General features: G+C 42.4%; 1 protein-coding gene across 3 annotated transcripts in view; it reads right to left on the minus strand.

Moving 5' to 3' along the window:
• Positions 1 to 15295, minus strand: part of LOC142741417 (caspase-1-B-like) — a 40100-nt gene extending 24805 nt beyond the window's left edge. For 2 of the 3 annotated variants that reach the window (XM_075850794.1, XM_075850796.1), the window contains exons 1-3: positions 15208 to 15295; positions 10864 to 11124; positions 8467 to 8520 (exon numbers count right to left, since the gene is read on the minus strand). In XM_075850794.1, the coding sequence (XP_075706909.1) occupies positions 8467 to 8520; positions 10864 to 11124; positions 15208 to 15214 (322 nt within the window). In that variant the 5' untranslated portion in view covers positions 15215 to 15295. The remainder of the gene's footprint in view (positions 1 to 8466; positions 8521 to 10863; positions 11125 to 15207) is intronic. The other variant, XM_075850795.1, reaches the window with a different exon arrangement.
• Positions 15296 to 25086: the final 9791 nt, after the last annotated feature.

The following is a 25086-nucleotide window of genomic DNA, read 5'->3' on the forward strand; positions in this document are numbered from 1 at the left end:
CACAACACAGGCACAAATACCCTAAGGCCTTATTCACACGAACGTGTTAGGGCACGGCAAGACGTGGCGGAATTGCTGTGGAATTCCGCTGCGGACAGTCTGCAGTGGAATTCTCCAGCGGCCGTTTTTTACAGTTGTTTCAATACATTTTTAGGCAAGTTAGTTCAGACGTTGCGGAAAACTCCGCTGCGGACCATAGGCTGCGGTGCAGAATTTTCAGTCCGCAGCATGCACTGACTGTTGCGGAGAAGAAGCGGAATTTCACTGCGAATTTCAGCCTTTGCAATGTAAAAACTGAATCTGTGGCAAGTCTGCTGTCTTTTCTGCAATGTCTGAATTACCTGTCAAATATGCAAATGTTGGTTCAGATTCATTGCATAATTGCCCTAAATCTGCACCAACATTTGCAGCGGAAAAACTCTGCCACGTCTGGCCGTGCCCTTATACGTCCGTGTGACGGCCGTTAAAACAACAGCCGTCACACGGACCTATGTAATTCAATGGGGCCGTTCACAGGGCTGTTGTTTCAATGGACCGTGTGAAGGGTCTTCGCAACGCTCGTGTGAATCTAGCCTTAGAATGAGTAATTCTCTAATACAGATAATGGCACAGCTAAACTGGTACATTACATTATAATCAGTAGCATATCTTTATCAAGTTATAATTGGAGGTGGGGCTCTATCTTGCACCCTCATGGTATGTTCACATGCAGTGGCGGATTAAGAAGACCATGGGCCCTGGGCTGTTACCCAAACTTGGGCCCCCCTTCTCCACCACCACCCTGCCGCGCCGTAACTATTGCTAACACTACCTAAACACTAGTACACAAAGTAGGCACATTATGCACAAAGTACACACAGTACGCACATTATGCACAAAGTACGCACATTATGCACAAAGTACGCACATTATGCACAAAGTACACACAGTACACAAAGTAGGCACATTATGCACAAAGTACGCACATTATGCACAAAGTACGCACAGTACACAAAGTACCACATTATGCACAAAGTACACAAAGTAGGCACATTATGCACAAAGTACGCACAGTACACAAAGTACCACATTATGCACAAAGTACGCAAATTATGCACAAAGTACGCACATTATGCACAAAGTACGCACATTATGCACAAAGTACGCACATTATGCACATTATGCACAAAGTACGCACATTATGCACAAAGTACACAAAGTAGGCACATTATGCACAAAGTACGCACATTATGCACAAAGTACCACATTATGCACAAAGTACACAAAGTAGGCACATTATGCACAAAGTACGCACAGTACACAAAGTACCATATTATGCACAAAGTACGCACATTATGCACAAAGTAAGGACATTATGCACAAAGTACGCACATTATGCACAAAGTACACAAAGTATGCACATTATGCACAAAGTACGCACATTATGCACAAAGTACGCACATTATGCACAAAGTAGGCACATTATGCACAAAGTACGCACATTATGCACAAAGTACACAAAGTACGCACATTATGCACAAAGTATGCACAGTACACAAAGTACCACATTATGCACAAAGTACGCACATTATGCACAAAGTACACACATTATGCACAAAGTACACAAAGTACGCACATTATGCACAAAGTACCCACATTATGCACAAAGTACACAAAGTACGCACATTATGCACAAAGTAGGCACATTATGCACAAAGTACGCACATTATGCACAAAGTACGCACATTATGCACAAAGTATGCACATTATGCACAAAGTATGCACAGTACACAAAGTACCACATTATGCACAAAGTACGCACATTATGCACAAAGTACGCACATTATGCACAAAGTAGGCACATTATGCACAAAGTACGCACATTATGCACAAAGTACGCACATTATGCACAAAGTAGGCACATTATGCACAAAGTATGCACAGTACACAAAGTACCACATTATGCACAAAGTACGCACATTATGCACAAAGTACGCACATTATGCACAAAGTACGCACAAAGTACGCACATTATGCACAAAGTACGCACAAAGTACGCACATTATGCACAAAGTACGCACAGTACAAAGTACGCACATTATGCACAAAGTACGCACAGTACACAAAGTACACACATTATGCACAAAGTACACAAAGTAGGCACATTATACACAAAGTATGCATAGTACACAAAGTACACACGAGTATGCACATTATACACTAAGTAGGCACATTATACACGAGTATGCACATTATACACAAAGTACACCTTGTAAACACATGAATATGGACATTAAACATACATGAATATGGACATTAAACATACATGAATATGGACATTAAACATACATGAATATGGACATTAAACACACATGAATATGGATATTAAACACACATGCACTTACCTTTTATGTCTTCACTGCAGCTCTTCTCCTGCTCACAGCACAGAGCCCGCCGACAGTCTCCCCTCCCCCATGTCCCGACAGCTAGCAGCAGAGATGTTTAGAGCAGGGAAGGGGGGCTGGAGGGGGAGCTTCTAAAGCAGCACAGACCACGGCTGCTAAGTAGAAGCAAAGCTCCCCTCGCCTGACAGGTGCGGTCCTGGCACCGGGGCTCCCTCCGGTGCTAGCGACGCCACTGGGCATGAGGGGGTTCGGGCGGTCATAGGCTCCTTGGGCCCCCTGGCAGTCTTGGGCCCCGGGCGACCGCCCGAAACGCCCTAATGATAATCCGCCACTGTTCACATGCTAAAGTAAAAACTACTGTAAAACAGAGTTGTTTTCAAGGGAAAACAGCCTTTGATTTTCAGCCGTTTTTAAAGCATCAGGTGTTTTTTATGCCATTTTTGGAGCTGTTTTTCTACTGACAATGAAAAATGGCTCTAAAAACGGCTCAAGAATTGACACGCACTTCTTTTTTACGAGGTGTTTTTTTACGCACCTTTTTTCTGAACAAAACATAGTTTTTCCCATTGAAATCAATGGGCAGATGTTTGAAGGCGTTCAGCTTCCGTTTTTTCAGACATTTTTCGAGGCGCTTCGGCCCCCGAAAAATGCCTGAAAACACTGCGTGGGAACAAACCCTAACTGTGAAGAATGCATGGTGGTGGCCATCGGAGATTGTGATGCTGACCACGAACTTCTCCCATCCTGTCGACGCCCTTCTCTCCAGAGATGCCTGCACATGAGGCCGTCCTGTTCCGCAGCCACCACTAGGATGAGCTCGCGAGCTCAGTCCAGCCTTAAGGAGCCAGAGCGCACACATGTGGGGGATTGAGTTGATTGCTCCCAGATCACCCTGGACTATAAGAAGGGCTCTGCCCCTCACTAAATTGCCTGAGCTTTGTTGTCGTTACCCTAGTCTGTCTTTGCAAATGGTCTCCTAAGTGTTTTCCAGTTCCCAGTTTTTTCTCATTCCTGCTACCTGTATCCCGTGCTATCCTGGTCCAAGTGCTGAGTTGGAGTCGTGCTGCACTGAGTACCACGCCTGTCCTGCTACACCACGCCTGGTGCCTGCCTGCTGCCTAGTCCCAGCCGAGCCTGTCTTGCTACTGTCTGAGCTACCACAGGTACACCTATACGAACTATAGACTGTGACCTGTGTCCTATTGGCCAGCTGCCATACCGTTAAGGCGGTACGGCCCAGTGGGTCCACGTACCCAACGTAACAGCTGGACTATTGTGCAGGTAAAAGCTAGTGGGACCTCGGACGGAAAATCTCTGGATTTGCAGGGGTCCCATATGGTATGTGCTAGTGATATGTCATAATATTACAACAAGTGAATACAACTTAAAATCAGCTGATCACTGTGGATCCAGCTTCTAAAACTCCTGATAAGCAGAAACCAACACCAGTGTCCACTGCGGGGGGGGGGGGGAAATATAGTGAATGGGTGACTACGTAATACATTGCCAGGCTATTTCTGCTATAGTGGAAGCTGCTCTTTGCTCTGGCAAATAGGTGAGGATTTCTTGAACGAGGGGACTCTACACTATGATGACTAATCTTGTATGGTACATATGGATTGTGTTGGCAAAGTGACAGACTGCTAGCGCCAAATAAAACACCACTAACAGCTCGCTCTCGCGGACTGGGACGAACTGTAATGTTTATTGAAAAAGGTAAAAAAGAAGCAAAAATACACATGGAACCCGAAGTGCATAATTCATAATCACATCACAATAATTCTAGTTTATAATACATTTTTTCCTAGGTTCAGGTATGACCAGTTTCTTCTTGGAAGAAATTTAACACAATTTTAAAAAGGATCATATAGAATTATTACTTATAAAGAAGAACATCATTATACAAAGAAAATCAAGAAAAGTCCTGTTTGTACATGAAGTTTAGCTGTGGTTGTGGGGTGTTTATAATAAGGCTGGGTTCACACGACCATGTTACGTCCGTAATGGACGGAACGTATTTCGGCCGCAAATCCCGGACCGAACACACTGCAGAGAGCCGGGCTCCTAGCATCATAGTTATGTACGACGCTAGGAGTCCCTGCCTCTCCGTGGAACTACTGTCCCGTACTGAAAACATGATTACAGTATGGGACAGTTGTCCTGCAGCGAGGCAGGGACTCCTAGCATCGTACATAACTATGATGTTAGGAGCCCGGCTCCCTGCAGTGTGTTCGGTCCGGGACTTGCGGCCGAAATATGTCCGTCAATTACGGACGTAACATGCTCGTGTGAACCCAGCCTTAGAGACACTTTTAGGAAAGGGTTGGAAAAGTAAAAAAGATATATTGTCTTTGTAATGTTCCCATAACCCTATTAACCTTCAGGCCCGCTCAAAAATTTCTGTTTCACTTTTGGTGGTGAGATAGGTGGGCACAAACTATGGCTCTGCACAGGGCACTATATAAACTAAGGTTGGTCCTGTTACAGGCACAATTCTTCATATCACATATTAATCTGAAGAGCAATTATTTTGTTGGCTGGACTGTTCTTCTTATAGCAGTTACAGTTCTGCAGATGCTGGAAAATAAGAGCATGATTCATGTTTTATTAGTTATGGAACCTTTGAATCTTTTTAATTTGACAGTGCAAAGACTACTCACAACTGAGCATAAAGGGTTAACAAATTATTTAAAAGGGAAACCGATAAATCTACATTTCAATATATGAATATAGGAAAGAGAACCTGATCGCTCTCATGACATGTCTATTTTAGTGTATTCCCCATGAAATAACTATGCTGGAGCACCCTTTTTTGTAGAACTCTGCACTTTTCAATTCTTCCATTATCCCACCTGGAAATGTACTCCCCTTGTCAAAGGGGTGTGTTCCTAAACAGTCTGAGACTGTGAGCACTGATTGGACAGTGTCAGACTGCATAAGGACACATGACCAACTGGTAACATCCAGTAGCCAATTTATGTATACATTTCTAGGAGGAATAACAGAGGAACGGCATAAGGCAAATTTCTAAGAAAAGATGTTCCAGAATTGTTATATTATGGGGAATACAAGTGGCAGAAATACTGACAGGTCCTCTTTAAGTCATATAAAGAAAACTAAACCACTAATATTTGTAATACTATTTTTTTCATGAAGTAATTTGATCAGAGAAATTTGCAAAGCAAGAAAGTGTCAAACTGTAGTGCAATCTTGTATTAACTCAACAACTTTTATACGACAGCAATAGTAACTTGCAAGTGATTTGTATGCAAGTTGCTATTGAAGCTGTCGCATGAAAGTTGTTGACTTAATAATAAATATCAAGGTAATAACAACTTTAATATATTACTAATCACTAAGGCCCTGTTCACATCTGCGTCGGGCCATTCCATTGTTCTGCTCCATCAGAGGAGCAGGACAAGGAAATACTGTAAGCAACGGTTCCATTGCACTACAGACACCACCGGCGGCCAAAAAACGCCTTTAATGGGTTCCGTCTGCTTTCCGTCAACAATATGCTGCATTGATTGTTTCCGGTAATCTCTGCCGGATCTTCGACAGAGGCCCCTAACAGAGCCTCCAACGCAGATGTGAACAGAGCCTTAAGGTATGTGCAAACGTTGTGTTTTCAGACGTTTTTCGGGCCGTAAACATCCCGAAAAACGGCTGTAAAATCGGAAGCAGAACGCCTAGAAACATCTGCTCATTGATTTCAATGGGAAATACGGCGTTCTGCTCCGACGGGGCGTTTTATACGCTGCCATTTTGAAAAAAAACGGAGGCGGAATAGAAGTGCATGTCACTTCTTCAGCCGTTTTTGGAGCCGTTTTTCATAGCCTCTATAGAAAACCAGCTCCAAAAACGGCTGTTAAAAGCACAGTGAAAAACGTGACTTCTGAAAATCAGCAGCAGTTTTCCCTTGAAAAAAGCTCCGTATTTTGAGACGTTTTTTATTTTGTGTCTGCACATACCCTTACTCGTTTTTGCAATTCTCCATATAGTTAGGGCGTGCATGGTGTTCTTCAGTAAAGAGCCCTTAAAGGGGTTTGCCCAGTTTTATGCAAATAAAGCTTAATCACTGTTTAATTGAAAGTTCTACACACTTGTAACATATTTTGGGTTTCATTTCTACACCATTTTCAATATATTAGTTTGCTGTCAGTGAATGAGAACACTTGAGTACATTCAGAGGCTGCAAACCTGTACATACCTAGTCCTGATCTCAGCTGAGAAGTACAGGGTGGGCCATTTATATGGATACACCTAAATAAAATGAGATTGGTGATATTAACTTCCTGTTTGTGGCACATTAGTATATGGGAGGGGGAAACTTTTCAAGCTGGGTGTTGACCATGGCGGCCATTTTTAAGTCGGCCATTTTGTATCCAACTTTAGTTTTTTCAATGGGAAGAGGGTCATGTGACACATCAAACTTATCGGGAATTTCACAAGAAAAACAATGGTGTGCTTGGTTTTAACGTTACTTTATTCTTTCATGAGTTATTTACAAGTTTCTTCTCCCACTCTTCACACACTGATAGCAACACCGCAGAAGAAATGCTAGCACAGGCTTCCAGTATCTGTAGTTTCAGTTGCTGCAGATCTCGTATCTTCTCAGCATAGACAATTGCCTTCAGATGACCCGAAAGATAAAAGTCTAAGGGGGTCAGATCGGGAGGCATTTCTTCTGCGGTGTTGCTATCAGTGTGTGAAGAGTGGGAGAAGAGGGTTGCATTGACAATCCAACACAATGGGCAGAACTTTGAACACATTTTATAAGTGGTCAGAAACTTGTAAATAACTAATGAAAGAATAAAGTAACATTAAAACCAAGCACACCATTGTTTTTCTTGTGAAATTCTCGATAAGTTTGATGTGTCACATGACCCTCTTCCCATTGAAAAAACTAAAGTTGGATACAAAATGGGCGACTTCAAAATGGCCGCCATGGTCAACACCCAGCTTGAAAAGTTTCCCCCCTCCCATATACTAATGTGCCACAAACAGGAAGTTAATATCACCAACCATTCCCATTTTATTTAGGACTATCCATATAAATGGCCCACCCTGTAGATACAACTGTATCTAGTCTAGGCAATGCTTTGTGAGCAGCTGCACAAATTTCTCTGGTAATTTGCTGCAATAGGTCTGGAGTCCAGCCCTCTTTAGCTCACAGAGTATTGTCTAGACTGAATACAATTGTATCTACTTGTCAGTTGGGAAAGGAGTAAAGGTCCTCTGAGGGCCTGTACACATCAGCGTTCCTTTCCGCTGAGGGGTTCCGTCAGAGGTTTCCGTCAGGTTAACCCCTCAGCGGAAAGTCAAACGGAAACCTTAGCTTCCGTTTCCCTCACCATTGAACTCAATGGTGACGGAAACCTAGCTAATGGTTTCTGTCTGTCACCGTTGTGACAAGGTTCCGTCGTTTTGACGGAATCAATAGTGCAGTCAAACCCTGAAATATTTTTCATTTTTAAAATGATACGATCAGCAGATGATCAAGTGTTTGCTCGTTCATCTGCTGATCGCTGCCCTGTTTAAAGAGGGCAATTATCGTTAACGAGCGTTCTATGAATGAGCGTTTGCCCGATAAATGGTGCGTGTAAAAGGGCCTTAAGTATGTACGGGTTTGCTGCCTCTGAATGTAAACAAGAGTGTTCTCATTCTCTGACAGCAAACACATTTCTTGAAAATGCTCAGGAATTGAAACATGGGGTATATAGGAAAGTTGTGGAACTTTTAAATAATACAGGGATTTAAGCATTATTTATATCAAACCGGAAAACCCCTTTAATAGATTGTTGGGATAAGACTTTTAAATGCATACCTTTCTAGTGGTGATAGTGTAAAATTTGGAAAATTTATCCAATAGAATTGAATTTTACTCTTACAATTGTTTTAAATGCGGCCTAGGAAAAAAGCTCTATAATGAAATATGCTCAGAATGTAATGTTTTATGGGAATTGCAATTTATGCATTTTTTTGGATCCTTTTAACTACACCCCAAGTGCCAAATGCCAACCTTGTGCGGACATACACACACACTATGCAATATAAACTGATGACGTTAAAGTAGCATTACCTCGTTGGATAGGTTGTGCATTGTTTTGTTCCTGCGTTGGTAATGGAAGCTCTGCTGGAAACATAGAAAGAATTCTGATTAATCTTCGGGTACTATATATTATTTGCAATAATAAATACAATTGGATTACATTATTTGCGGATAGGAAATGCCATTTTTTTTGAGCGCTATGTAATGGTATGAAAGACCGGATGTGGCTTCTATATTGATCATTGTGTTTTCTAAATGTAGCCAGTTTCACCCAGAGCATGTGAACAACTTATTTTCATTGAAAGCTACTGTGATTTTGGGCTAGTTTATTTGGTCATCCAAATCAAAAAAAGCTTGAGAGCAACATTAGTGGGTAGTGTATCCAGGAAGTTCTTCCATTCCATTTCCTGTTGTGTGACCTGACAGGAAGTGAAAACCTTTCTCTATTAGGTTCGCGTTCACATGTAGCGTATTTGCTGTCGATTTTCCAGCTGGATTTGGGATGGAGAATTTTCAGCAGAATACGGTACCAGAAAAGTGAATGAGATTTGAACAAATCGTCTCCATACGCAGCATAGATTTTCCGCGCAGAAATTGACCAGCACAGATCATGTCAATTTCTGCTGCGGAAAGTGCACGGGCTTGTTGCAGACTTTCCCCAATGAATTCAATGGGGCAGAAGAAATCTGCAAGCAAATACTATTGTTGCGGATATTGCTGCGGACTAACAGCGGATAAGCAGCAAAATCCGTAAGACCAGTAAAAAAAAAGCCTATAGAGACCAGTGGGGACCAGAGAAGCATTGCCCTGGGAGCTCCAGGCGAGGTGGATATAGTGTTTTTTTATGTTTTTTCTTTTTTTTCCCAAGACACTCACTTTTTTCCACAGGCAAATCGGCACCAAAATCTGCTTAATTTAGTGTGGTATTCCCTGCAGCTTTCTGTGGAAATGTTCTGCAGCAAATCTCGGAAAACCCCTTTAAAGAGTACCCTATGATTGAGAAAGGCTCTGTTGAGCTGAAACGTCTCATGGGTGAATAAAGTTCCCTTTATTTTGGATGCGCTGCCTTGTCTCTTATGGATTTTACAATAGGGGACCTTGGATCAAGTCCTGTTGAGGCTTGCACCCATTCCGTCTATATGTGCAGTGCTGTGATACTTTCTGTTCTCTTTAAAGAGGACCTGTCACTAAGTCATATAAGTTTAACAGGTTATCTGACCTGAACAGCGCTGTCTCCCTGATTCCAGCGCCATTTTATATTTTTTCCCTACACCCTTCTTACCCACAAGCTGCCTCCGGCTGATTGGTCAGCATCAGGGGTAGGGAAGCTAACTCCACCTCGGCTAGCTACAGAAAATTTGTATATAGGGAGTCAACACAACAGTGGGCCACATCTCTGGAACGGGGGTCCAGGAAAAAAAACCCTGCACTGGAATCATGGAGACAGCGCTATTCAGGTCAGTAAACCAGTTCAACTTATATGACCTAGCGACAGGTCCTCTTTAAGTATGTACAGTATATACTGTAGTTGAACAGGCTATGGATAATTCAAGAAGAATTATATTTAGTCTACTTCCTCTGACTTGTTCACAAATGTGTAGCCAAATTGGGAGTGATCTAGTATTAGGGTATGTTCACACGCTGAGTCAAAAACGTCTGAAAATACGGAGCTGTTTTCAAAGGAAAACAGCTCCTGATTTTAAGACGTTTTTTAAGCCACTCACGATTTTCGCTGCATTTTTTACGGCCGTTTTTGGAGCTGTTTTCTATGAAAAACGGCTCCAAAAACGTCCCAAAACGTCCGCGTAAAAAAACAGCCCATCGGAGCAGAACGCTGTTTTTCCCCATTGAAATCAATGACCAGATGTTTGGAGGCGTTCTGCTTCCGAAAATCGGCCGAAAATAGGACATGTGAACATACCCTTACAATGATAGTTTCATTGAATGTAGTCCTGGTGACTGTACTATTGTGCCAACAATGATGGGACAACATTTTTAGGGTTGCCCATGTGCAACTGATACACGAAGATGCAGCATGCTGCTCTACCAGTAAGAGATGCTTCACCGGGGAAATCTGATATTGAATGCTGTCACAGCTGAACACCCATGTTTGGATCAGCCAAAAGTGCATATCAATTCCAATTGATGAGGGGGGATAAGAGGCTTCTGGACACCAATGGATCCATTTATCATGAGGGGAAAACTTTGGATGATCTACTTAGCTCAAGCATGGCGAGTCTAGTATTCCCTAAAAAAGGATGCTTTTGTGGGTGTCTGGCAGCACCCGTCACCGCTATATGAGACAGGAATCTTATGGAGTTATTATCAGGTAATGGGATCATTCTGCTGTCATTTTCCTGTATTACACATTTACTTGCTGGTTACCACTAGAAAATAATACAATATAATGACATTGTATAAGTATACCTGTTATCCCCAGATCTTTACTAAGCACTTCGTCCCTTTCTATGATTTTTTGCAGTAGCACATTGCAGCTGTAGTCTCCCTTTTTTATCACCATATCAACCAGTTCTCTGCATTTATCTGCACGCAAAGGGCTTTCTTCTTTGATAAACTCCACTTCCGCCTGGTTGAGTATTTGTTTTTGAAGCAAATCATCTAGCAACAATCCTAGAAGTGCTTTGTTGCAACGTTCCACTAACTTTGTTCGGACTTTCTTAAGTTTATCTGAAAATAAAATAAAAAACTAGAGAACGTTAGAGAAAAACATAACTTCATTTTCCAGTTGTGATATTGAGACAAAATTTTCTGAAATCATGCGGATCTGTATTCGCCATTATTCACCATTATATGTTATAGATAAATAAACCTGATTTATCTCATAATCAAACTTCGCTATGGACACTTAGTACTTTTTTTTATTATTGTTTAATTGCTTCCTAAGTGCAAAATTAAGCAGCTTTCTAAATAATCTTCATTAAAAATGTCTTATTATTTTGCTGCTGTAAAGTATATACAACTCCTTTAGGCTCCATGGCATTTACATGCGCACGATAATCACATGTGTGCGATGAAGTGCATTGTGATATTGCAATGTGATGTCCAGCATATGCAATAACGCAACACTGTTGCATTACTTTTGTGTTTTTCGCAGAAATTCAAGGGAGGACCTCAACTTTCTACAACTGCGACTTGTATATTGCATCTCTTGTATGTGATCACAGTGCAACACATGCCACGTGACATGTCACTGTAGAGCCCTGTCCTAACATCGCTGGCTGCGCTTACTGGGCGGGACTCGCTCACATGAGCAATCTCTGAAGCTCGAGCAGATTGCAGACTGCATGTCAAGGGGTCTGAAAATGAATGAAGGAATGAAGATTGCAGCCTGAAACTTAGTGCAACTTTTTTAACTCAAGACAACCACTAAGGCAATGTTCACAAGCTTAGCAAAATACGTCTGAAAACACGGAGCTGATTTTCAGAAGTTTTTTAAGCAAACTCGTCTTTTTCTCTGCGTTTTTTACGGCCGTTTTTGGAGCTGTTTTTCTATAGAGTCAATGAAAAACGGCTCAAGAAGTGACATGCACTTCTTTTTCGCAGGCGTTTTTTTTTTATAAAGGTTTACGCCCCGTCGGAACAGAACGCAGTTTTTACCATTGAAATCAATGTGCAAATGTTTGGAGGCGTTCTGCTTCTGATTTTTCGGCCAGAAAAATGGCCAGAAAAACAGCCAAAAATATGCAAATATGCAACGCAGCAGACAACGCCAGTCCTAATAAATTCCCTCAGCTGAGTTTTCGGTTGCTTTTTGCAGCTGACAATTGTTAGAACCATATATTCCAGATAGACAGAACAATTACAGTTAGGTCCAGAATTATTTGGACAGTGACACAAGTTTGGGCATTTTAGCTGTTTACCAAAACAAATTGAATATACAGTTATATAATCAATATGAGCTTAAAGTGCAGACTCTCGGCTTTAATTTGAGGGTATTCACATCCTAATTTGAAGAATGGTTTAGGAATTACAGCTCTTTAATATGTAGCTGCCTCTTTTTCAAGGGACCAAAGGCGATTGGACAAATAACTCAAAAGCTATTTAATGGGCTGCATGGGCTATTCCCTCGTTAATCCATCATCAATTAAGCAGGTAAAAAGTCTGGAGTTGATTCCAGGTGTGGCATTTGCATTTGGAAGCTCTTGCTGTGAACCCACAACATGAGATCAATGGAGCTCTCAATGCAAGTGAAACAGACCATCGTTAGGCTGAAAAAAAATGAGGAAATCCATCAGAGAGAGCACAAATATTAGGAGTGGCCAAATCAACAGTTTGGTACATTCTTGAAAAAAGAGAGCGCACTGGTGATCTCGTGAACTCCAAGAGGCCTGGACGTTCATGGAAAACAACAGTGGTGGATGATCGCAGAATCCTTTCCATGATGAAAAAAAACCCCTTCACAACTTCTACCCAAGTGAAGAACACTCTCCTGGAAGTAGGTGCATCAGTATCTAAGTCTACCATAAAGAGTAGACTCCATGAGAGCAAATACAGAGGGTTCACCACAAGGTGCAAACCATTAATCAGCCTCAAAAATAGAAAGGCCAGATTACACTTTGCCAAACAACATGTAAAGAAGCCAGCCCAGTTCTGGAACAGCATGAAACTAAGACCAACCTGTACCAGAATGATGGGAGGAAGAAAGTATGGAGAAGGCTTGGAACGGCTCATGATCCAAAGCACACCACATCCTCTGTAAAACATGGTGGAGGCAATGTGATGGCATGGGCATGCATGGCTGCCAAAGGCACTGGGTCACTAGTGTTTATTGATGATGTGACTGAAGACAGAAGCAGCCGGATCAATTCTGAAGTCGTCAGGTTTATACTTTCTGCTCCAATTCAACCAAATGCAGCAAGATTGATTGGACGTCGCTTCACAGTACAGATGGACAATGACCCAAAACATACTGCGAAAGCAACCCAGGAGTTTTTTAAGGCAAAAAAGTGGAATATTCTGCAATGGCCAAGTCAATCACCAGATCTCAGCCCGATCGAGATGCATTTCACCTGCTTAAGACAAAACTTAAGGAAAGACCCGCAAACAAGCAACAACTGAAGACAGCTGCAGTAAAGGCCGGGCAAAGCATCACAAAGAAGGAAACCCAGCATTTGGTGATGTCCTTGGGTTCCAGACTTCAGGCAGTCATTGCCTGCAAAGGATTCTCTACAAAGTATTAAAAAAAAACATTTTATGTCTGGTAATGTTAATTTGTCCAATTACTTTTGAGCCCCTGAAATGAGGAGGCTGTGTAGAAAAATGGTTGCGATTCCTAAACGTTTCACAGGATATTTTTGTTGAACCCCTTGAATTAAGCCTGAAAGTCTACACTTCAATTGCATCTCAGTTGTTTCATTTCAAATCCAATGTTGTGGCATGCAGAGCCCAAATCATGCAGATTGTGTCACTGTCCAAATAATTCTGGACCTAACTCTATAAGGAAGTTAGATGTATTGTTAGCTATAAGGTCAAAAACAAAGATTCTCTTCTTAGGCTTCGTTCATATCTGCGTCAGGGCTCCGTTCCGTCGGAGCTTTCCGTTGGAACGGAGCCCAGACTGACACAAATAAATCTTATATATGAGGTCCATATTAGCATGGTATAAATTATACTAAAATTTCTTAATTATTTAGAGCCACACAGGTTTTAATATATAATAATAAAAGTTATTTTTTTATTTTTATTTCTCAATATTCCAGTGAATTCTACATATCCATAGACCCGCACCTATATAAAGAATTGTGGTCACCCGATGCCAATTCCAGACGGTGACTATATGGAGAGGTGGCCATGCATGTGCGTGGCTCTCTCTATTATTTTCTATGGAAAGTTACAGAAACAGCTGCATGTAAACATGGATATAAGGATATAAGTGCTGTATTCAAGATCTTTGTGAATTGCCGTGGAATATGTACAAATTGAAACCTTTTAAACATTATTGGATACCTCCCAACTTTTAAGTAATGGAAATCGAGATATCTCCATGAAATTTTTTTTTTTATTCACGTCCCTAACTTTGCCAAGTCCCCACCCAGCACCCTCCTTTAAATGAGAATAGCAAAGTCTCAGTATGTGACACGGCTGCAGCGGGGACACCATTTCGGTGCAATGTACGGATGCCCCATACATTGTACAGAGAGTGAGGACGGGGGCCATGTACGGACCTGGGTGCACTGCAATGTTTACATGCAGCAGACTCAGATCAGCGGGCACCGTAGGGTGGGAGGTAATTGAAAAGCACTTTTATTATTCATGAAATAAATAAAGAAACATACCAATATCGAATGCAAGATTTTGAGAAAACTACAACTCCCAGCATGCCCTGAAGGCCTGCAGCTGTCAGGGCATGCTGGAATTTATAGTTTCCTAACAGATCAAGGACCAAGGCAAACCACTTACAGAACAGGAAGATTTATTTGCTGTCCCTAGTCCTGTATATGTGTGACAGCGGTACACTGCTCTGTTTGGCCCCTTCTCTTAGAAATTAAATAGTCAGTGTCCCTGTTCCCGCCATGCAAAGGCTGGCAGCAAAGTAACAGAGACGAGTTGGGCACAGCTCCACAAACAATAGTGCCACCAATTGCCATACCTTCCTAATAATCTGTCTCTGCATGGTGCAACACAGTCCCAACCAAGGGGAAGTATGTTAATATCTCCTTGCTGCTAAAACAACTATGGAAACTATATAGGTACATTGAAACAATTCATTTTAATGCAAATCTAATAATTCTGATTCACAAAATACATTACCAGCCATGGCTAGAAATGACCAGCAGCACGTCCTCACTGCACACCGCTCCTTCTACAGGAAGCAGACAATACATTCTTTTCAAAGTTCCTGACTTTTTTGCAGGGGCGGTGCTGAGACTGTGTCACGTCATTCTCACTACAGTTTCACTCTCACAGGATTTTGTATGTAGGGGAGAAGTGCAGAACTGCTGGAAACAATAAAATATTCCATACATAACTAAAAAAGACTGGGCCCCATAGCAAACATTGGTTTGGCCCCCCTCCCCGACAACCAATACACTCACAAGACCTGCCCTCCCTAAAATTAACATTTATCAGTTCTGAGAGCAATGTAAAAATACAGCTAGGCTGCCGAGTGTACTCTTATTAAAGGCTATGTACACCTTTTGAAATGGATTTTTTACTTAATAAAAAGGTGTGTTTGGTGCAGCTTTATAATTAGTTTTTATTAACTATTATTTTTACTTTTTGAGATACAGCTGCTTTGTATTCTGTATACAGAGCAGCTGTATCATGCGCGAAGACCAGAATCCATCAGATCCGAGAGACTGACGGGTTCAGTGTCAGCGGGTTCTGCATGTCCCTGACATGCCGGATCCATCTCGCATGCTACGCTGTTTCCATAACTGGCATTCACTACTATGGCAGTTACAGAAACTCAACGTGCTACGCTGTTTTCTTTTTATATGGTCAGAAATCACAAGCGTCAGCGGGAACACAGAAAGCTAGAAGGGGCCCCATTCTAGAGATAGATGGGACCTGCATCTATCTGACATCTATGACATATCCTGTGGATATGTCATAAATGTCCCTGATGGGAAAACCCCTTTAAGAATGCAGATACAATTGAATGTGGCAGTCGTCCGTGGCAGTCACCCGTGGCAGCAGGTAAAACATCCGGGGCTTGGGCCCAGATGCCCCGTGCTAGCAATGCCTGCGGTTTGAGGTGGCCTATGCCACCCGGCCCAGCACATAAATGTTTTGGGAACATTTATGTGCTGGGACAGTCGGCACGGGCCCCCTCATGCTGCGGGCCCAGTAGGAGCTGCTATTTTACTACTATAGCAGTAGATCCGCCACTGCATACACATAAAAAAAGACAAAATTATCAAATTAAAAATGTGCCTATATATTTGGTCAAACATTTAATTAAGCCTGTGTTCACATCAGCGTTGCCCTTCCGTTAAGGGGTTCCGTCTGAGGTTTCCGTCTGGTTAACCCCTCAAAGGAAAGGCAAACTGAAACCTTAGCGTGTGCAGATTTGAGAAACTTCAAAAAGGTCAACCATCACTGCTGCACTCCGCCAATTTGGGTTTTATGAGTTGCCAGAAAGAAGCCTCTCCTCAGTAAAAGACACATGAAAGCCCACCTAGAATTTGCAAAGAAGCACCTAAAGGACTCTCAGACTGTGAGAAACAAGATTATTGGTCTGATGAAACCAAGAATGAACTTTTTGGCTTCAATTCTAAGCGTTATGTCTGGAGGAAACCAGGCACTGCTCATCACCTGCCCAATACCATCCCTACAGTGAAGCGTGGTGGTGGCAGCATCATGCTGTGGGGGTGTTTTTCAGCGGCTGGGACAGGGAGACTGGTCAGGGTTGAAGGAAAGATGAATGGAGCAAAGTACAGAGATATTCTTAATGAAACTCTGGATCAGGTTGCTCTGGACCTCAGACTGGGCCGAAGGTTCACCTTCCAATAAGACAATGACCCTAAGCACACAACCAAGATAACACAGGAATGGCTTAGGGACAACTCTATAAATGTCCTTGAGTGACCCAGCCAGAGCCCTGACTTGAACCCAATCGAACATCTCTGGAGAGACCTGAAAATGGCCGTCCACCGACGGTCCCCATCCAACCTGACAGAGCTTGAGAGGATCTGCAGAGAAGAATGGCAGAAAATCCCCAAATCCAGGTATGCAAACCTTTGTGGCATTATACCCAAGGAGACTGGTGGCTGTTATCACTGCCAAAGGTGCTTTACCTAAGTACTGAGTAAAGAGTCTGAATACTTATGTCAATGCAATATTTTCTTTTTCCTTTTCAATAAATTAGTAAAGATTACTAACATTCTGTTCTCACTTTGTCATTATGTGGTATTGAGTGCAGAATGATGGGGAAAATCCTGAATTTTTTTTAATTTTAGCACAAGGCCTCAACATAACAAAATGTAAATCTTTTTTTAAAGGATATGAAGACTTTCCGAATGCATTGTAAATGCTAATCTTACATGCTGATCTGGCAGTATGGGTAGGACTGGGTGTATAACCACAGAGCATGTATAGCATGTACAGGGTAGGCTCCACTGAAATGATGACCCTTGTATTCCAGGGAAATATGCCTAGATCATCACAGCGCAGTGTTTTCATTCTCACCACAGTGTATATTCTGCTGTTCCTGTCACTGATACACCTGGGGCAGAAATCTGAGCAGCAAAGAGGCGGGAGATGCAGGGGAAATTCAAATGCCTAACTGTCCGGCTGCTTCGCTGTGTAGCTTGGGGAGGGGGGGGGGGTGTGTGCACTTTGCGCTCTACCTCTCTTTTAACCAATAGTGTAGCTATCTATATACTTATGCTCCTTGCTACTGAGTTGGGTCCTCTTTAGCTCCGGGCACAGTGCTGGGTACTGACGCCGTTCAGGGCCATTACGTTGTGCGGTGTACATAACGTTCTGCCACTAAACAGCATCAAACCCCAGTGCAGTTTTCGAAGAGGAACCGACTCAGGAGCGAGGAGGGTAAGTAAATAGATAATGTCGGCTGAGGCCCTGCATTTAAACTTATCATGTGTGATTAATGTCTGCTGAAGCCCTGTATCTAAGCCTTTTATTTGATACTATCTACTGAGATGCTGTATCTAATCTTGTCATGTGATACTGTCTGTTGAGGCCCTGTGTCTAATCCTATAATGTGTTGAGCTGCTATATCTAATCCTATTATATGTGATACTGTCTTCTGACCCACTGTATCTAATCCAGTAATGTGTGATAATGTCCCCTGAGCTGCTGAATTTAAGCTTATCATGTGTGATACTGACTGCTTAGCTGCGGTATCTAATCCCATCATGTGTAATACTGACTACTGAACCGCTGTTTTTAATCCGGTCATGTGTGATATTGTCTGCGGAGCCCCTGTAGCTATCCCTGTCATTGTCTGCTCTTTCTTGCGTGTACCCTGGACATCGAGCTGATTCACTAATATACTATTTTCTTTACAATGTCTCTAAAGAAATCCAATTAAAAAAATTTACGCACTGATGACAAGTCTACGTGGTACTTTCACACCTCGTTTTGCAGTGTCCGTTTGCCGTTGCACATGTCAAACACATTCATAGGGCTCCATTCACCCGACGAAGGCCAATAGAGTAGGTTGTTATACCTTTTTAATACTGTATGGAATATCACAGTAGTTTTCCCCCAAAATGTTTTTCTTTATTCCATGCATAGGCATGCAGTAAAAAAATAACATCACGCAGTATATGTTCTTCCTGAGAGCCTATGAGTGACAGATGCGAGTGCATGCCTATACAGTAGTCTCCAACGGAGATATATACGTCGGGCAATACTCCTGACGTATACCTCTGACAGACCATGCAAAACTACATATCATATAGTGTAAAGTTTATTGGATGTAGCAGAGTTTTTAGTATATCAGATGTAGTAGTGCCAAGTTTGTGTCTTGTCATATGTAGTTGTGTTGAGTTTATTAGATGCAGCAGAGCTGAGTGCATCTCCTGTCTGATGTAGTAGTGATACAGCAGTTTTGTAGAAGCAGCAGCAGCAGCAGCAGAAAACTCTGCTACATCTGATAGACTCAGTGCTGCTACATCACTACGATTTGATCACTATTGTTCTTTGGGAGGGACAGTCCCTACTTTCTCTCTTTGCTGCTTAAATGTCCCTCTTTTTGACCTGGGAATTAGATTAGCATTAATAAACTTAGAGCTTTAACACAATGTATTGTACATTTCTCTCTAGGATTATTATTGGCATTACTGGAAAGTAAATTGGATTCTTTTGATGTTGCTACTAAAAGAGATATTGGATCACTACGAAAAAGAGATTATTGGGGGGAAAAAACTGTTTAGGTGAGACAAATTGGATTTTGACAGACAACAAGCCTCCAAATGGAAGCACTCAGGAAACATGTCCGGTACTAGGGGTGATATATCCAGGGGTAACAATGCGACATCCAATACAAATGATCACTGTACAAGCAAGGATTTTTTATCCTCTAATATAAGCGACAACGATGCAAGACTACGAGGGGACGTTGCAAATCCAAGAAAAAGAGGACCCAGGCATCAAGCCCCCCAGAGCCATTACTTACACAAAAAGCGGCAGTACCAGAATTAGGGGAATCAAATAATTCATTTGTCTTCACATCCACTCACAGACAGGTTGGTCCTACAGAAAGGATTAACCTTTTCCCCCGTGTGTTCATTGGACAAATTTGAATTTATTAAGGATGCATATTTGTTTTGCAGACATCTTTGTTTCAGACATCTTTATGATCAACTACAATTATCCAGGACGTGCCACAAGAAGACAGAGACTTTTCGGGACTTGTTGGACCTTCTATATAAAGGTGAGGATGCCTCAAAAATCTTCAAGAGGAAATTGAATCAACTTTTAGATGCAGCAAACAAGGAAATTGTTATTACCGAGAAAGAATTTGAACACCTGTTGCCTGAGACACCTTGATTGTAAGAAAAAGAGGAAAACTGAAAAGACTGGTTGCAAAAGGGCACTCGACTCATGGAACATAAAAGTATAACATTTTTATTCATTCGAGAAAATTAATTAGAAAATAACCACAATAGAGGTAATCCTATATAGCAGAAAAACGGAGAGCCCACACCCGGCCAGGTCGAAAATACATGTGACCAATGTCATAAATGTTACAAGCACAGCCAATAATATAATGCAAGGTATTACAAAATGAGAAACGATAAGGTATGTGCATGATAGACTGATTAAAGAATAGCATCCAGGGATAAATACGGCATATGAAGAAACATATGCAGACTACTATAGATGGTCAGCATAGCTAGTATAGCTTTTCTGTTTTCCTCTTTTTGTGCATATAAGTGTCCTGGTGGCACTGTACTATTTGTACTGTACTCTGGCTTAAGGGGGTTTTACACTGGGCGATTATCGGGCAGACAAGCGTTCATATAACGCTCCTTGCCAATAACTGCCCTGTGTAAACAGAGCAGCGATCAGCAGATGAACGAGCAGATGATACGATCATCTGCTGATTGTATAGTTTTAAAAAAGTAAAATATTATCGTTGTCGGCAGCACATCTCCCTGTGTAAACATGGAGACACGCTGCCGACATGATAATAATGTATGTGGACGAGCGATGTATCGTTGATCGGCGCTCGGTGCACCGGCCTATTGTCGGCCGGTGTAAAAGGCCCTTTATTGCTAGAGATCCTTTAGCTCTTTTTGTTTTTCCTTGATTGTAACCTGTGATGTCGAGTCGCTATACTCCAACTTCAGACATCAGGATGGAATGCATGCGGTGGGATATTTCCTCAACAAAAAAATTGTCTGAAGCGACCACCCATAATGCATTCTTGAATTTTCCAATGAATGTGTCGATTTCCCGGATTTAAAAATACAACTGAATAGTACCCAAATTACAACAGATCTATACAGCAAGACCACACTGACAAATAGGATACTTCACTTTTTAAGTTTCCAAGGTCAATTCCTAAGACTTTGGAGCAATTGTACTTGCATGCAAGATTCCAAAACAGCCTCACGTGATTTGACATCTAGATTTAAACCTCGTGGTCACCCCAAAAATGTATCTCATTGGCTTTTGAACAAGCACGTGATTGTGAGCGTGAGAATCTGTTACGTCCATCAACAGGAATAACCGACAACAAAGTCAGATTTGTAACGAAATACAACAACCAATGGACTAAACTATATCAGATTTTGAATACCCATTGGCTCATTTTACCGACCGAGCTCAAAGGATCGGGGTACATGACTCAAAGACCCCAAATGATGGCTAAGAGAGCACATAATCTTAAAGACAAACTTGTCAAGACCCATTATCAATGACCAACAACCGCGCCGGGGCATGAGTGGGGAAACCATCCAATTGAGGCATTATATTAATTGCCAAAGCAGGAATGTGGTGTACGCCCTTATTTGCCCCTGCCAGTAAATTTATGATAACGCAATTTAGACAACACAATTCCATTTCTAATTCCTGGATCTAATCTACCTGCCCCAAACCCTACATCCTCACACTGGACAAAAGAGAGAATCATAAAGAAAAGACCATGAAGCAGAAAAATAAAGGGTTAAAAAATAATAATAACAAGATCCCATAAAGAGAGATAAGATAAACGGACTATTATTGTATAGAACCCAACTATAATTCTGATATAAATGCTATTTTTTAAGCCCTCTTAGGCCATGTAAATTTATTATCTAAACTATAGTACATGTTAACTGTCTTGTGACGGCGTTCTCTGCATTTATAGGGAATTTTAGCATGCTTCATCCATATATTTGCCATTTGCGTGGCATTTCTCAGAACATCACCGTCCTAATATAACCTGTAACAGAATTCGGGCCCGTTATTATCCCACATTTTTATGCATATCGAGATGTTTGCCCAAATCATAGAAATTCATTGGATACTATGGTACATGAATATGCACATGGGCTCTTTATATAAACTATATGAATTCTGGGCTTACAGAACCCTGAGCCTGACTGATCTTGTATATTTATGCGCCTTATACTAGTCCTCATATTGAATATGAATATATATATATATATATCGGGTGAATGGTATCAGAGCACTTTATACTGGTCCGATGTTCTCATTGTTATCTAGAAGGGGCTTATTACCTATGTATTGCAAAGAGGGCGCATGACTTACTTCAATCATGCAGTTACTGCCGATTTAGGGCTACTATATATGAATGAATGTTCCTTGGGTACTATATATATATATATATATATATATATATATATATATATATATATATATATATATATATATATATATATATGGGCTCCTTACCCAAACTATTTACATTTATGGGTTACTCACGCAGTAGAACACTGAGCTTGATAGTTCTCATATTTTTATGCACTTTATACTAGTTGTTATATTTAGTATGAATATACAAGAATGGTATTAGAGGACCTTATACTGGACCGATGTTCTCATTGTTATCTAGAAGGGGCTTATTACCTATGTGTTTCACTATTTGTGCTGAGGGCCCATGACTTACTCCAATTATATGAGTGAATGTTTCTTGGGAACTATATATTGGTTTGACATTTTCATCTTCATCTATATGTGACTTATTATCCATGGTGTAAAATAAATTAACTAACTCCATCATTTTGTTTGATTGTTCTATACTCCATTTTAACTTCACTATAATATCGATGTTAGGGGATTATATTTCTGCTGTGTGTAATAAAACTATGCTGAATAACACAATAATGACTGGTGAACAAGAATAAAAAGATTTACAGATTACGCCTTGACGATCCCTGCCATAGACGCCTCTCTTCTCGGCGTGTGCTCCCTCCAGGGAGACACCTGCACTCTCTTCCGGGTCCTCGGACTGTGTCCCGCCGGACACGCGGGCCCGCTCGTGCACGGCCTTAAAGGGCCAGTACGCGTCCAGCTGCCTTACAACAATTATCAGCCCAAATGGCTGCTGGACTATAATAAGGGGCCTTGCCCACTGGTTCCTTTCCTGAGCGTTGTTGTATACCCTAGTCAGTGGCGTAACTACCACAGTAGCAGCAGTAGCAGCTGCTACGGGGCCCGGGGCATGGGGGGGCCCGTGTCGCCTTGACAGTCAGGCACATTACATTATGTGCCAGGCATGGAGGCACGGGCCCCCTAATGCCTACTAGTAGCATCCCGTCCCTAACGTTACACTAGGCATCCGGGGGGGGGGGGCCGGGGGCCCGGTGATATTCACTGTGCACTCCACTGATAGTCCGACTCCTCCTCCACACACAGTGGAATAGGACGGCGATACGTGGTAGGAGGAGCGCTCAGGCAGGGGAGAGGACAGGGGGCGGAGCTAAACGAATGGCGCGAGACATCGGGCGGAGGACAGTACAGTCAGGAGCCAGGATTGCCGGAGTACTTGAATCCCATATGATGGGCGGAGGACTCAGGACTGCCGGAGAACTAGCATCCCATAGGACGGGCGGAGGACAATCAGAGGACGGACGGAGAACGGACGGAGGACGTGCAGACTGCAGAGGACAGGTACATAAAATAAAAAAGTTCATGGGAGAAGGGAAAAGTTTTTAGGTAGAAAAATCTGCCTCATAATTCCTTCCGGAATTTTGAGGCATATTTTGAACACTTCCCACGTTTTTCGTTGCGTTTTTTTGTGACGTTTTTCGGCCATCGGGCCGTGGACAGAAAAACGCAGCAAAAAATGCATGGGAGGCGTCGGCGTCTTTTTCCCGCGAGCAGTAAAACTGCCTCGCGGGAAAAAGCGACATGCCCTATCTTCGGCCGTTAACACCTCTGACCTCCCATTGACTTCAATGGGAGGCAGAGAAAGCGTATTTCGCGGTGTTTTATGTCCGCGGCGCTCAATGGCCGCGGGCAAAAATCGGCGTGCAGGCAGAGGAAAATCTGCCTCAAACTTCCAAACGGAATTTTGAGGCAGATATTCTTCCTGCAAAAAACTCAGTGTGAACATAGCCTAACGCTTCTTTTACCCGCAGGTGTTTTTTACTGCTCGCAGGAAAAATTTCATGGTTTTCAATGGGTGGCACTTTCCCCCTAACACCTATACTGAAGCCTTAAGGTCCTGTTCACACAGATTTTTTTGCAGACAGAAAAATCTGCCTAAAAATTCCTTCTGTAATTTTGAGTCAGATTTTCACATGCCTGCACGCCGTTTGCCGTATTTTTGGCTGCGTTTTTTGGCGGCGGACATTGAGCGCCGCAGGCAAATTTCTCTGCCTCTTATTGTCAATGGGAGGTCAGAGACGTAAACGCACGTAAACGCACGGAGATAGGGGCAAGTCGCTTGTTCCCGTGAGCGGTTTTAGCTCGCTCGCTGGAAAAGAGACATCCGTTTCCGTCTGTTTTTTTACACGTTTTTCCGCGTCAAAAAGCATGCTGAAAAACTCAGTGAATTCCCCCTCAGGGTATGTGCACACACACTAATTACGGACGTAATACGGCCTTTTTTGCCCCGAATTACGTCCGAAAAAAGCGCCTCAATAGCGTTGACAAACATCTGCCCATTGAAAGCAATGGGCAGACGTTTGTCTGTTCACACGAGGCGTATATTTACGCGCCGCTGTCAAATGACGGCGCGTAAATAGACGCCCGCGTCAAAGAAGTGACCTGTCACTTCTTGGGGCGTAATTGGAGCCGTTATTCATTGACTCCAATGAATAGCAGCGCCAATTACGCCCGTAATGGACGCGGCGTTCAAGCGCCTGCACATGCCGTTACGGCTGAAATTACGGGGATGTTTCTTCCTGAAAACATCCCCGTAATTTCAGCCGTTACGGATGCTGTCGTGTGAACATATCCTAACACATATACTGATGCCTGCCTGGCCCTGCCCTCTGCCAAGTTATATAACTTCAAACTTCACACACATTACATTACATTAAAGAAAGGGGTCCTCTGGGCATTTTATATTGATGGCCCATCCTTAGGATAGACCATCAATATCAGATCAGTGGGGGTCCGTGATTGATGGGACCATAGCGTTCGTCTGACTTTTCCCAGTTAACAAGCACAACACCATACACACACACACGGGGCGACTGTGCCTGGGATCGCATTCAAGTGAACGGGACTGAGCTGCAATCCCAGGCGCAGCTGCTACCGATGTGT

This window comes from Rhinoderma darwinii, chromosome 2 (genome assembly GCF_050947455.1).
Source record: "Rhinoderma darwinii isolate aRhiDar2 chromosome 2, aRhiDar2.hap1, whole genome shotgun sequence".
In the NCBI taxonomy this organism is placed as follows: Eukaryota; Metazoa; Chordata; class Amphibia; order Anura; family Rhinodermatidae; genus Rhinoderma; species Rhinoderma darwinii.